This window comes from Anoplopoma fimbria, chromosome 9 (genome assembly GCF_027596085.1).
Source record: "Anoplopoma fimbria isolate UVic2021 breed Golden Eagle Sablefish chromosome 9, Afim_UVic_2022, whole genome shotgun sequence".
NCBI classification, from domain to species: domain Eukaryota; kingdom Metazoa; phylum Chordata; class Actinopteri; order Perciformes; family Anoplopomatidae; genus Anoplopoma; species Anoplopoma fimbria.
The window spans coordinates 9,336,137-9,348,329 of NC_072457.1; the positions used below are offsets into that span (position 1 = coordinate 9,336,137).

At 40.4% G+C, this 12,193-nt stretch overlaps 1 protein-coding gene across 1 annotated transcript; it reads left to right on the top strand.

The window, feature by feature from the left end:
• The first annotated feature begins 688 nt into the window (after window positions 1-688).
• Window positions 689-10,282, top strand: gpr83 (G protein-coupled receptor 83). The gene is made up of 4 exons (XM_054605224.1): window positions 689-1,123; window positions 2,154-2,279; window positions 8,830-8,963; window positions 9,571-10,282. The coding sequence occupies exons 1-4, from the start codon at window positions 689-691 to the stop codon at window positions 10,280-10,282; spliced, it is 1,407 nt and encodes a 468-aa protein (XP_054461199.1).
• The last annotated feature ends 1,911 nt before the right edge of the window (window positions 10,283-12,193 follow it).

Consider the following 12,193-nt stretch of genomic DNA (forward strand, 5'->3'; position numbering starts at 1 on the left):
ACATACTGGCAACCAATTGAAAACCAATTGTGCAAAAAAAGCAAAACAATTCCATCCCTCTGTTTCCATCTCTCTCTCTCCCCTCTCTCTCTCCATCTCTCTCTCTCTTCCCCCTCTCTCTCCATCTCTTTCTCTTCCCCCGTCTCTCTCCATCTCTTTCTCTTCCCCCGTCTCTCTCCATCTCTCTCCCCTCTCTCTCCATCTCTCACTCTCCATCTTTCTCTTCTCTTCCCCCATCTCTGTCTCCATCTCCTCTCCATCTCTCTCTCTCTCTCCCTCTCTCTCCATCGCTCTCTCTCCATCTCTTTCTCTCTCTCTCCATCTCTCTCTCTCTCCCCTCTCTCTCCATCTCTCACTCTCCATCTCTCACTCTCCATCTCTTTCTCTCCCCTCTCTCTCCTCTCTCTCCATCTCTCTCTCCCCTCTCTCTCCTCTCTCTCTCTCCCCTCTCTCTCCATCTCTCTCTCTCCATCTCTTTCTCTTCCCCCGTCTCTCTCTCTCTCTCTCTCTCTCCCTCTCTCTCCATCTCTCACTCTCCATCTCTCTCTCTCTCTTAAAGAAAGGTTTAAAAACAGCAGCCGCGCTGCTGAGTCGCATCACACAACTTGTTGCTCATGCTTCAGCATCTCCTCAGTGACAGAGATTAGATTATACTAAAAAAAAAAGAGGAAAAATTGCTAAAAAAAAAATGAGAGCTGTGTGTGTTTGGTTGTGTGCGGTGCTCTGGATGGGCACACTTGCAGCAGCGGGACACAGACTCAACGACTCCTCACTTCTGGGAGAGGGGATGTTTTCTTACACCGGGCATTTACTGAACGCCTCTGGCCAGTTGGATAACCGGACTTCTGGATTTTTCCTCCTGGACTTTGACGAGCTGATGCTGGAGGACTGGCGCTCTCTGGCCAGTAAGACGCGCAGCGGTGTGGAGTCGCAGGACGGCGGAGTCAAGGCGCTGCTGGTGGCCGCCTACTCTCTGATCATTGTCATCTCCTTGTTCGGGAACACTCTTGTCTGCCATGTGGTGGTGAAAAACACACGCACCCTGTCCGCCACCAGCTTGTTTATTATGAACCTCGCTGTGGCTGATATCTTCATCACGATCCTCAATACGCCATTCACTCTGGTAGGAGCATCTTTCACCTTGAATAGGGATGGGGAATACGTACTGATGGGAATAGCCAATAGCACAGGCCAAAAAAAGTACCTCAAAATTTGCACTTAAAGTACTTGAGTAAATGCACTTAGTACTTTCCACCACTGGAGCCATACCTGCAGTGTAGTATTGAGGCACTAAAACTGTGTGGGTTTGACTTACTTACTGGGACATATATCTGTTATCACAGTGCTGCACTTATTGAATTTGTATTTGTTTACTGCACTTATCCTATTCGTAGTAGTTTGTAGCACTTACTATATTCGGATTAGTCTGTTGCAATTATTATTTTCGTAGTAATCTGCCTCTGCACTATACTTTTGCTCTGGCTTATGCTTTGAGATGCTTGTTTAAGAAAGGAGATGCACTTATGACTTCTGGTGACTAGTAGTTCTCTTGAATACCTATGTTGAATACACTTCCTGTAAGTCGCTTTGGATAAAAGCGTCTGCTAAATGACTGTAATGTAATGTAATGTAATGCCATTGTGGGGACTCGCCATCCTTAAAGGGACAAAGTGCAGATTCCTATAACGTAAATCATTACAATTTAGGGTTGAAGACTTGGTTTAAGGTTAGGGTAAGGATAAGGATTAAGCCACTAGCGTTTATGATTAGGGTAAGTCTCCAGGAAATGAATGTAAGTCAATGTAATTTCCCAAAATGTCATGTAAGCACGACTGTGTGTGTGTGTGTGTGTGTGTGTGTGTGTCTGTGTGTGTGTGTGTGTGTGTGAGTGAGTAAGTGAGAGAGCGAGAGAGAGTCAGTCCTATCTGTTTCCTGGGTTTATCACTTGCTTTGAAACAGAAACTTTGAAATCACATTCCTATCGCCTATTAAATAGTAATCAGGTGACACACAGCTTCAGGAGTGTTTAAGCGGCTTGGCGGTAAAAAAGAAACTACCAATCATCACAGTAACTGACTTTTCAGCTGATGTCTTGATGGATTGCTGAGGCTGGTATATTTTGCATGATCTATTGTGTGGATGTGTTCCCTCAGGTCCGATTCGTGAACAGCACCTGGGTGTTTGGGAGGACAATGTGTCACATAAGTCGCTTTGTACAGTACTGCTCCCTGCACGTGTCCACCCTCACCCTCACAGCCATCGCACTGGACCGTCGGCAGGTTTGTCTACAGCAAGACACAAAGCATTGACGCTTTTCTGTCCTTGAAGAGCATCAAAGCTTTTTATCTTTGTTTGATGTACAACTATAATGTGAAGTTATGCTATGAAGGTGAATGTTTTAGCTCGAAGGTGGGCTCCCTTTATTATGGTAGTAAAACAGTTAGCCTTCTACACAAATTTTAAGCTTGCCATAAAGTCACATTTTTTAAGTTTTATCCTTGGCAGCAGGGGAAAGTAACTAAGATTAAATACTGTGCTTAAGTAGATTTTGAGGTACATTTACTTTACTTGAGTGTCCTATTTTCTGCTACTATATACTTGTACCCCATTCATTTCAGAGATAATTATTATATTTTTATTCCACTACATTTATCTGACGATGTTACTTTTTCCGTTTCAGATTAGGATTTTACAATTAACAAATAAGGTTCTAAAATACAATACATTTCCTCAGATCAGGTTCACAACCTGTTCGGCTTGTGACTTCTCACAAAAAGGCACCGTCTTTTTGGAGCCACTGTTTCAGATCTCTGTAAATTGATAGCAGGTCCACCAAAGGAGAGATTTTCCCCTCTAAACTTCTCAGATGGTTTCATGAAACTATTGTATCCAATATTTCACAAAGAAGCAAAAATGAGAGAAAAGTTTGAAATATATTTGTGTATCTGCACTTTGTTTTTGAGTCTGAGGCCATTTTTTTGCAAAGAAGAATTTGTATATACTGAATCTAAACATAGGTCTATCATGTGTGTGTTAAGATGTGACTCAGGAGCTCACATTTATTTAATTTACGCTAATCGTTTTTAAGTGTCCTAATCCCCTCGGTGAGCTCAAGGAACTTAAATTATCTTCTTGTATCTCAAGGTAACGATGAAATCGTGAGTCGGCCAGCTTTCCCCCTCTACTCCAAGATGCCTGGGAACAGGATAATAGTTGTGATCTTGTTTTACAGCTGTGACTGAAATCGTTCATTGACTTTTCTCTACATGAATCTGAACAAGGCAGAGTTTGCAAACTGAAAACTCCTGATGCCAAAAATCTATCAACAAAACACTCTCCACATGATCAGCCCTCACAGGGATTTCAGACTCTCATAAATCATAATTTTGTCTCACTGCTGCAGGTGAAGTATTTAATGTATCGTGGTATTTTTCTTAAGCAAGTAGTGCAAATGCCACGAGCACTACATTTTTAAAATTTCATAGTACATTTTTGACTTTGACAAAACAGCTGATGACAAGTAAATCTCGCCTCAAAGGACATGATTTAAACAAATCCCAGAAATCTTTATTAGCAGACTGACTTTGCTCAGTTTTCACAGAGTTGCACTTTAAGGACGTCTGGTCCATGTTGGCATATAATAAAACTGTTGATCACATTTTTAACTCCATTTTGGTCATTTACTTGGACAATTGTTTTGCAACGATTCACACTTCCACTGCATATAACTCACGTATTTCAACTGTATATTGTTCATTTTAGTTTGTTTCGTTTAATTAAATGACATTGTTGAAAATATCTTGCAAGGGAGCCGTTGTCACGCTCCTCGAGTCAGTTTGTGATACACTATGCAGTTCAAAGAGTTAAAACAAAAAATAGTTCAAAAACTCAAATAAGATACCAAAAAGTGGGTAAAGTGAGCTACAGTATATTGCAGATAGACTGTGAAAAAAAGTACAACGAAAACCCATAAGTTGTCCATGCTACATACAGCAGTGGTAGGTAAATAGCATCCTGTGGGCCAAATCTAGCCCCTAAAACAAAAATATTTGGCCAAAAATGTTCTCAAATCTACTGTTGGTATTTAACAGGTTTGTGTAGTTTCCAATAAACATGAACATTTAACAACAAATATAATCAATGATTTACATCTCAAACACTAGTAGGTGGCAGTCTAATAAGTAGCAATGCCGTGCTGACAAAAACAATAGTATTTACATTTAAGCATCAAACTGGTCACTGTTTAGTAATAGTGAAGAAAATGACATTTGTCCTTGAATACGACGCTTGAACAACTTTTATAGACATGTTTTTATTATTTTTAATGACCATTCACAACCCTTTTTATTTCTTTCATGCTAAGCTTTCTGGGAGTCTAGTGTCCACCATAGCCCAGTCAAAAACCAAAGGTATTTTAGTATGCAGTCATTTATTATTTTTCAGTGTAACACAGATTCAAATCCTGCATAGACGCTGTCTATAGTGCTGAATTTCAAGGGAGAGACATTGTTGAGATGGAGAATGATGATTTTAAGTGAATATGTAAGGCATTTCATAAGATCAGCGATGTGGGTTTACCTTTGAATGCAAAGTTTCCAGCTTTCCAGCAAGTATTGCACTACATTTTTGAAGTTTCAGAGTTAATTTTTGACTTTGGAAACAAAAGATTTAGCTTTGTGTGAGACTAGTGTCGACCAAAGCCCACTCAATAACCAAAGGTAGTTTAGTGTGCATGCATTCTGAATGCTTTAGTATTTAATTTTCCAGTGTAACACAGTTTAGATTCAAATCCTGCATTGACTCGGCTAAAGTGTGCTCCTAGTGACACTGTCCATGGTGCTGAATTTCAAGAGATAGACATATATTTCAGGCATTTCTTAAGATTATAGATGTGGGTTTATCTGTGAATGTCAAGTTTAAAGCATTGCGTCTATATTAACGGTCAGTTAAAGGTAAGGGACAAGGGGCAAGTCTGTGACTCATATGTAGATGTGTTTGAGGTTAAAGCCTAAAAAGCTTCATGCTTTTATTGCCATTGTGGCCACAATCACATTCCAATAGCAATGAAATGACATGTATACAGCTTAATGGCCTTGAAAGGATGCAGAGCCTGATGCTGTGATTTTTTCCACTTACTCTCTATTTAAATCTCCTCCATGATATACATCCTGATATACTTTAGTCTTTGCTTTACAGATTCCAAAACATGTCATTGAATTGCAGTTTGAGTGCTGGAATGGCACCCCAGTTATAATAAAAGTGTGTCATTTAAATCCATGAACCATGCTTCATAATGCATACATTGTCATTTACCTTTGTGGAACAAAGCAGAATAGAAATTATGATCAATCAAAGGAGAACAGTTTGAGTTCAGGATTTATCGAACCAGCATATTAAAACATTTTCACTAAAGTACAAGCTTACAAATTAATCCGAGCCATTTTTATCTTAGATGATTCACAACTCTAAATATCATCACTAATGACGCCTGTGAGCAAAATCAGCTTAATTAAATAAGCTGTTGCTGAATGAAAGTAGTATGAAGTATTTTTTCTTTAATGTATCTGCCTGAAATTATGATTTATAATTCTCAGTTTTCTCCCCAATGTTAACAGTATGTTGGATTTGCTTATTAAATCACCCTTTTTATTTTTAACCTCCGATTGCCAGTACCAGCTGTGTAGCTAGATAAATGTTTTCATTATTCTTTTATTCTCTTTTGTCTTATTTGTACATATACCCATATAATAAATGTGTATGTATTTAATGTAATTGTGAGTCAGGTCAGGTAACTTAGTAAAGACTGACAAAGATCTTGCAAGTCAGTTGTCAAAACAAAGTCCTTTTTGTAACCTAACATCCGTACTTAAGTAAAGCCACTGTAGTTATTTTCATGGATACAAAGATTTTGTTTTTGGCTAATGTTGCTTTTTTCATTGCTTTTTAAATGTAGGTGTCTTGGATGAACAAAAATATGTCTCCATCAAAACAATCTTGTTATATTCATAAGTGGTTTCTATAGGAACAATTTTAAACTTGCACGCAAAAAGGAGGGAATCACAACCAGGTTAAATTGAACAAAACGGTATCAATCAAACCATGTAATTGCACACATTTGACAGCTGTGAAATTAAAAAAATAGTCATGCATGAATGCATGTTGTAGGCTTACATGCTGCAGCCTATATCTATTTAAATCAAGCTCAACAATAAACAAAACAAAAACAGAGCTTAAATTCAACAAGAAACACTGAGAAAAACATTTCATATTTGTGACAGCAGGTAATCTAAACCAAAATAGCATGTTGTGTGAACCACAGAGAGACAGGGGTCGAGGCTGCCATGTACAAACCACTCTGCAGAACAACAACAACAGTCACATCACAGGCTCTGTGTACTTATAGAGGTTCTGAGCCAAAAGCTTTTCAACGTCTTCTGGCTTGAGAGATGCATAATGGCATGTAACTATATTCCCACTGGTACTATATACCATAGGCTGCACGGTGGTGTAGTGGTTAGCACTGTCGCCTCACAGCAAGAGGGGCCCGGGTTCAATTCCCGGGCCAGACAACCTTCTGTGTGGAGTTTACATGTTCTCCCCGTGTCAGCGTGGGTTCTCTCCGGGTTCTCCGGCTTCCCCCACAGTCCAAAGACATGCAGCTTAGGTTAATTGATGACTCTAAATTGCCCGTAGGTGTGAATGTGAGCGTGAGTGTGAGTGGTTGTCTGTCTATATATGTCTGCCCTGTGATAGGCTGCAACCTGTCCAGGGTGTACCCTGCCTTCACCCATTGACAGCTGGGATCGGCTCCAGCACCCCCGCAACCCTTAACTGGATAAGCAGGTTACGGAAGATGGATGGACTATATACCATTTCCCATGTGAAACTGGTGGCCGGCACACACAAATACTTCTGTGCCAAATCTGTCAGTGTTGGCAACATTTCCTTGTGGTCCCTCCGTCACTGCAGGGAATCTGATTTACTTTCAGCACTAACACACTACAAATAGGCAGGCAACTCCGACCTCTCTGTGGGGGAGAGAGGTGGAGGATGTTGTTGCCCCTTTGAACAAGCTTCTGAGGGTTTTCTTTTTTTTGGTGCCTCTGTTTCTGTTGGAGCTTCATGAGGTTGTGAAGCAGCTGAATAAGGCTCCCTCAGTCCATCTGTTGAAGTGTCATTGGACTAGAGACAAAGGCTGTGCCACTTGTGTGTGAGTGTGTTTGAATGAGCATCTGAGTAAATCCGGATGAGCTGGTGATACCTTGTATGATAGCCTCTGCCATCAGTGTATGAATGTGTTTGTGAATAGGTAAATGTTGGCATGTAATGTAAAGCACTTTGAGCAGTCCAAAGACTAAAAACGCGCTCTATAAATGCAAGACCACTGACCATACTTTTTGTGTCTGTAAGAGGGAGTGAGTCATAGAAGAGCAAGAGAAGCAAACGGCCAAAGTGAGTCTCATTCCAGTGGCCTTAAACTTTAAACTATGATGTACTAAATCTCTTTTTAAAATAAACTTCAAAAATAGGTGTACTTTTTTTCTAAAGTTGACGATAAAATATATCAATGTTGACTTTGATTCACAAGAGACACGAACTCTAACCCCCTGGGTGAATGTCCTTTTGTTTTGTTTGTTTGTTATTCTGTAAAAGGTAACTAGTAGGCCAGACTATAACTGTGAAATAAATGTAGTGGAGTGAAAATAACAAAATTTCCCTTTGAATGTAAATCCCCTACAGTATATCACTGTAAAAATATCAAAATAAATACAAACCCTTTCTTCTTTTCATATTTCTTAGTTTTGTGAAACAGAACCTAAGCGGTTTGTGATACAGTATAAACAAAAAGAACAAGAGTTTGATAAGTAGGAAACATAAAATAGTGTGCAGTCTTGTATTGGTTGCAGCTTTGACCGTAAAAACAGACAGAGCAGGCTGTTCTTCCTAAGGAGGCTGAGGTCCTTCAATATGTGCAATAAACTGCTCAAGGCATTCTACCAGTCTGTGGTAGCCAGCGCCCTCTTCTTCGCTGTAGCGTGCTGGGGTGGTGGCATCAGGACTGGAGAGGAAAGCCAGCTCTGTGGTGGGTCTGGAGCTGGACAGTCTGGAGTCAGTGGGTGAGAGGAGGATGAAGGCCAAACTCGGAGCCATCCTGGACAATCCCTCTCACCCTCTCCATGAGGAACTGTGGCAGCTGGGCAGCTCTTTCGGCTGATTCTGCCAAAGAGCAGGACGGAGCGCTTCAGACGCTCATTTGTGCCCACTGCCATCAGACTGTATAACAACAGCGGAGACCACAGTCTGTCAACATGCTGTTGACAGACACCCCCCTCCATGTGGATATACTGTACATTTTTATTTTTATTCTTATTTCTTATTTTTGTTCTATCTTTATTTTGTTGTATAGTATGTGTATTTATTGTCTGTGTCTGTGTAGTTGAGCTGCTGCAACACTCGAATTTATCAATAAAGGAATATAATAATAATAAAAAAGATTTTCGTGAATGTCATCTTTGCTTCACAGAGTGGCCTCAGCTCCTGTGATATTATTATTTTGTGTTTCTTTGAATTACACTTGAGTCATTTTCAGGATGTGCAATGGTTCACTGAGGAACACAAACTGGATCTGATTCAACTGCAAGATGAGTAGCCTACACAGATGTGTGTGTGTGTGTGTGTGTGTGTGTGTGTGTGTGTGTGTGTGTGTGTGTGTGTGTGTGTGTGTGTGTGTGTGTGTGTGTGTGTGTGTGTGTGTGTGTGTGTGTGTGTGTTTGTGTGTGTTTGTTTGTTTGCACTGATTCTTATCTGTGTATGGTGATTTCGTTTCAGGTGATTTTGCACCCTTTGAGACCTCGCATGTCCCCGACACAAGGCGGGGTTTGGGTCGCTGTTATATGGATAATGGCCAGCTGCTTCTCCCTCCCTCATGCGATCTACCAAAAACTCTTGACTTTCACATACAGGTAAAATGAGATGCATTTAAACATTTCAATAAGGAGAGATCCCGTGGAAGTGTATAACCTTTTTATATGAGTTGGCATTGGAGCAAGACTTTGGTGATTAGACTCCAACAATGTGAGGCATCCATTGAGTGAAAGCCCGTTGAGGTTCAATGACTCCTGTGTTATGTTGAATATGAAAGTACGTGAGATTAGCGACACACGATTACATTCATTAATTCGTGGACCATCAGGAAATAAATCAGGAACAGTTAAAAAAATATATATTTGAGTCCATTTCTAAGCAAAAATGTCAAAAAACGGCAACTCCAGCAGCTCAAATGTGAAAATTTGCTGTTTTCTTATTTGTCATATTTTAAATTTACTGACTATTTGAGAGTTTTGGGACTGTTAGTCAAACAAATATAACCTATTTGAAGAAGTCTTATTGGGTAAGGTAAAATGGGCAATTTCCCAATTTTAGGCCGTTTTATTGACAAAACAATGATCAAAAGCATAATCCATAATAAAGATAATTGTTAGATGCAGGCCTACACTTTCCTGTGACCTAATCTCATATCGTCCACTAATTTCATTCTTGCTTCCTCTGTACTGTAACGTTCTTCACCAGTAAGGAAAAGGAGCGAAGGTTTTGTGTCCCCGACTTCCCAGAGCCATCAGATGTCTACTGGCAGTATATTGACCTCCTGACCTTCATATTGCTTTACATGCTGCCACTCCTCATCATCTCCGCCTCCTACACCACAGTAGCCTGCCGGTTGTGGCGCCACAACACCATCGGTGACACCACAACAGCTCAGCACGCCACCCAGAGAAGAAAGCGGCGGCGCACGTTGGCCATGTTGCTGCTGGTGGTCGGGGTGTTTGCCGTCTGCTGGTTCCCACTCAACTGCTATGTGGTGCTGCTGTCCAGCCAGGCCATCCACTCCTCCAACGCCCTGTACTTCTGCTTTCACTGGCTGGCTATGAGCTCCACCTGCTACAACCCTTTCATCTACTGCTGTCTGAATCCCGCCTTCCGCGAGGAGCTGAGGCTCCTCTTCGACATGTGCAGGAGGAAACGGAGGGCGGTGGTCGGGTTGGAGCCAGAGCTCCGCCCCATAGCTGCTCCTTGTCACAGGACTGCCTGGCCAGACAACCACGAGTCCTCTACGCCGAGGCATGTGTTGTCACACATGGGCCAAGCCTCCTCAAAGCAGAGCCAAGCCTCCTCCAGTCAATCCAACACCCTTAAAGATACACATGTGCTCTTCACGGCCAGACAGGTCCTCACAGGGAAAATTGACATCCTCTCAGTGGAGCCCATCGTGGCCGTGAGCTGACTGGAAAACAACTGCCACAATGGAATGGGATTATGGTGTCTGAGATCCCTAATCCTATTGTATGATTTCATCATGTTCCAATAGGGACAGGAAATCTGAAAATCTCAGAGCAGGCTGGCCGTGCCTACAGGATGTTAATGTCAGTGATGGCTTTAAATTAAAGAATCTGTCAGGTTGTTTTTCCCTCAGACAATTCGACCACACAATTATTCCCCTGTGGTTTTAAAGAATGTAATCTCTTTCCACAATGCTTTTCACTCAATTTAAGCCTCTGCCCTTAAATAATTAACAGCAATTACCATGTCACAATTGGAATGCACAATGTTCCTAAGACAATTTAGTTTGCCTAGTTGTTCAAATTTCCCTTATTTCCTGTGCACTTTAATGACTTCTCCTCCTTGATGGCTTGTTGGCTAGCTTTCATTTTGGCCAGTTGAGGTTAAAAGTACATTTTTGATCTTGAAAAGAGCAGCTGACAAGCTGTCAAGTAAATGTTTCTTATTATTCTGCTTAATGGAAAAAAAATGTTAGGCCTTGATAGTGATATTCTGATGTAACTGTCAGGTCTCTCTGTGTCATTTCTTTCAGCAGCCTTCACTGAAGCGATAGCAACAAGGTACATTCATCCCCCAAAATCTCTCTGACACTGTGAGAAATGAATGTATCACTTTGTGACATTGCGACAAGACAACTGCTCATAAAGAATTTGCCTTCACAACTTTGTTCTGCCTAGGACCGAATCTCAGTGCACATACAAACATTTTGAGAATAAAATCATGTTCACATTGATCCACAGGTCACTTCCAATCCATCCTGGTGCTCAAACTGTTTTTATGTTTCTCTTTGATTTACAGCTACCCACATTGACATTTAGCAGGTTTATAGAGTACGAATTGGGAAAGAAAATACACCCAAATAAAATAAAATTAAAATAATCATGCAGTCTACGCGAGTCATCTTCCTCATTGTAAGTTCTTGTATTTGCTTTAAAAGCACTTTTACACTTTGACTTTAGAAACTATGGACAATTTTTGTTCGTAAGTCCAGACAGCCAATTTGGAGCTTTACATATCAAAGACAAACCTGCAGCAAAATTCTTTATTGAGTTTGTGTCTGCTGCAACAAATCATATCTACAAACCACCAGATGATGAGTTAATATGATCACTTTAACTTTGGTTCACACTGTAAAAAGTTTGCTAAAAAGAAAGCTTGCAGGTGCATTACACTGTGCAGGTTGAGGTGGAACATCAGATAACACACACAATTCATTAAACATTGCTTACGTGGAGTTTGTTTTTGTTCATATTTATAAAATATGAACAAAGGCAGAATACAACTAAGCATACAAATAACCTAATGAACTGTACTTTACTGTTGCATATTACACTTTTCACCTTTTTCATGTGTTCCTAGATCTGAGTCAGGTTGACACCTTTTGTATATTGTGTAAGTGGTTAGCTAAATCTGCCAACGAAAGGAAGCAAAGTGGAAGTGTTTAACGCAGATGGTCATCTTGGTATGTTTCTTTTTCTGCTGACTGTTACAGTCTAATTTTCAAAACCATGGAGAAACTGAATTGGTAAAAACATATTTTCCTTTTGAAAGACAGGTACTGTTCTATCACATCACATTACGGATTTGAGAAAACATAAAGTCCAACAAAATTTTGATGGTTTTCAACAAAGGCGGAACATCTGGAGTAAAAGGGAACTGCAGCATCCAGCTTACAAAATAAATGCTAAATTTTGTTTACAAACATCATATCAGTGGTGTCTTTATACACATTCAGCGCATTCTTTGTAGCTGAACAACATTTAATAGAAATTTGCGTTAATCAAACCTTAAACATCACAGATTTTTTGCTACTATGTCATTGTCTCATGGCAATCAGTGAAAGTATTTATGTAAT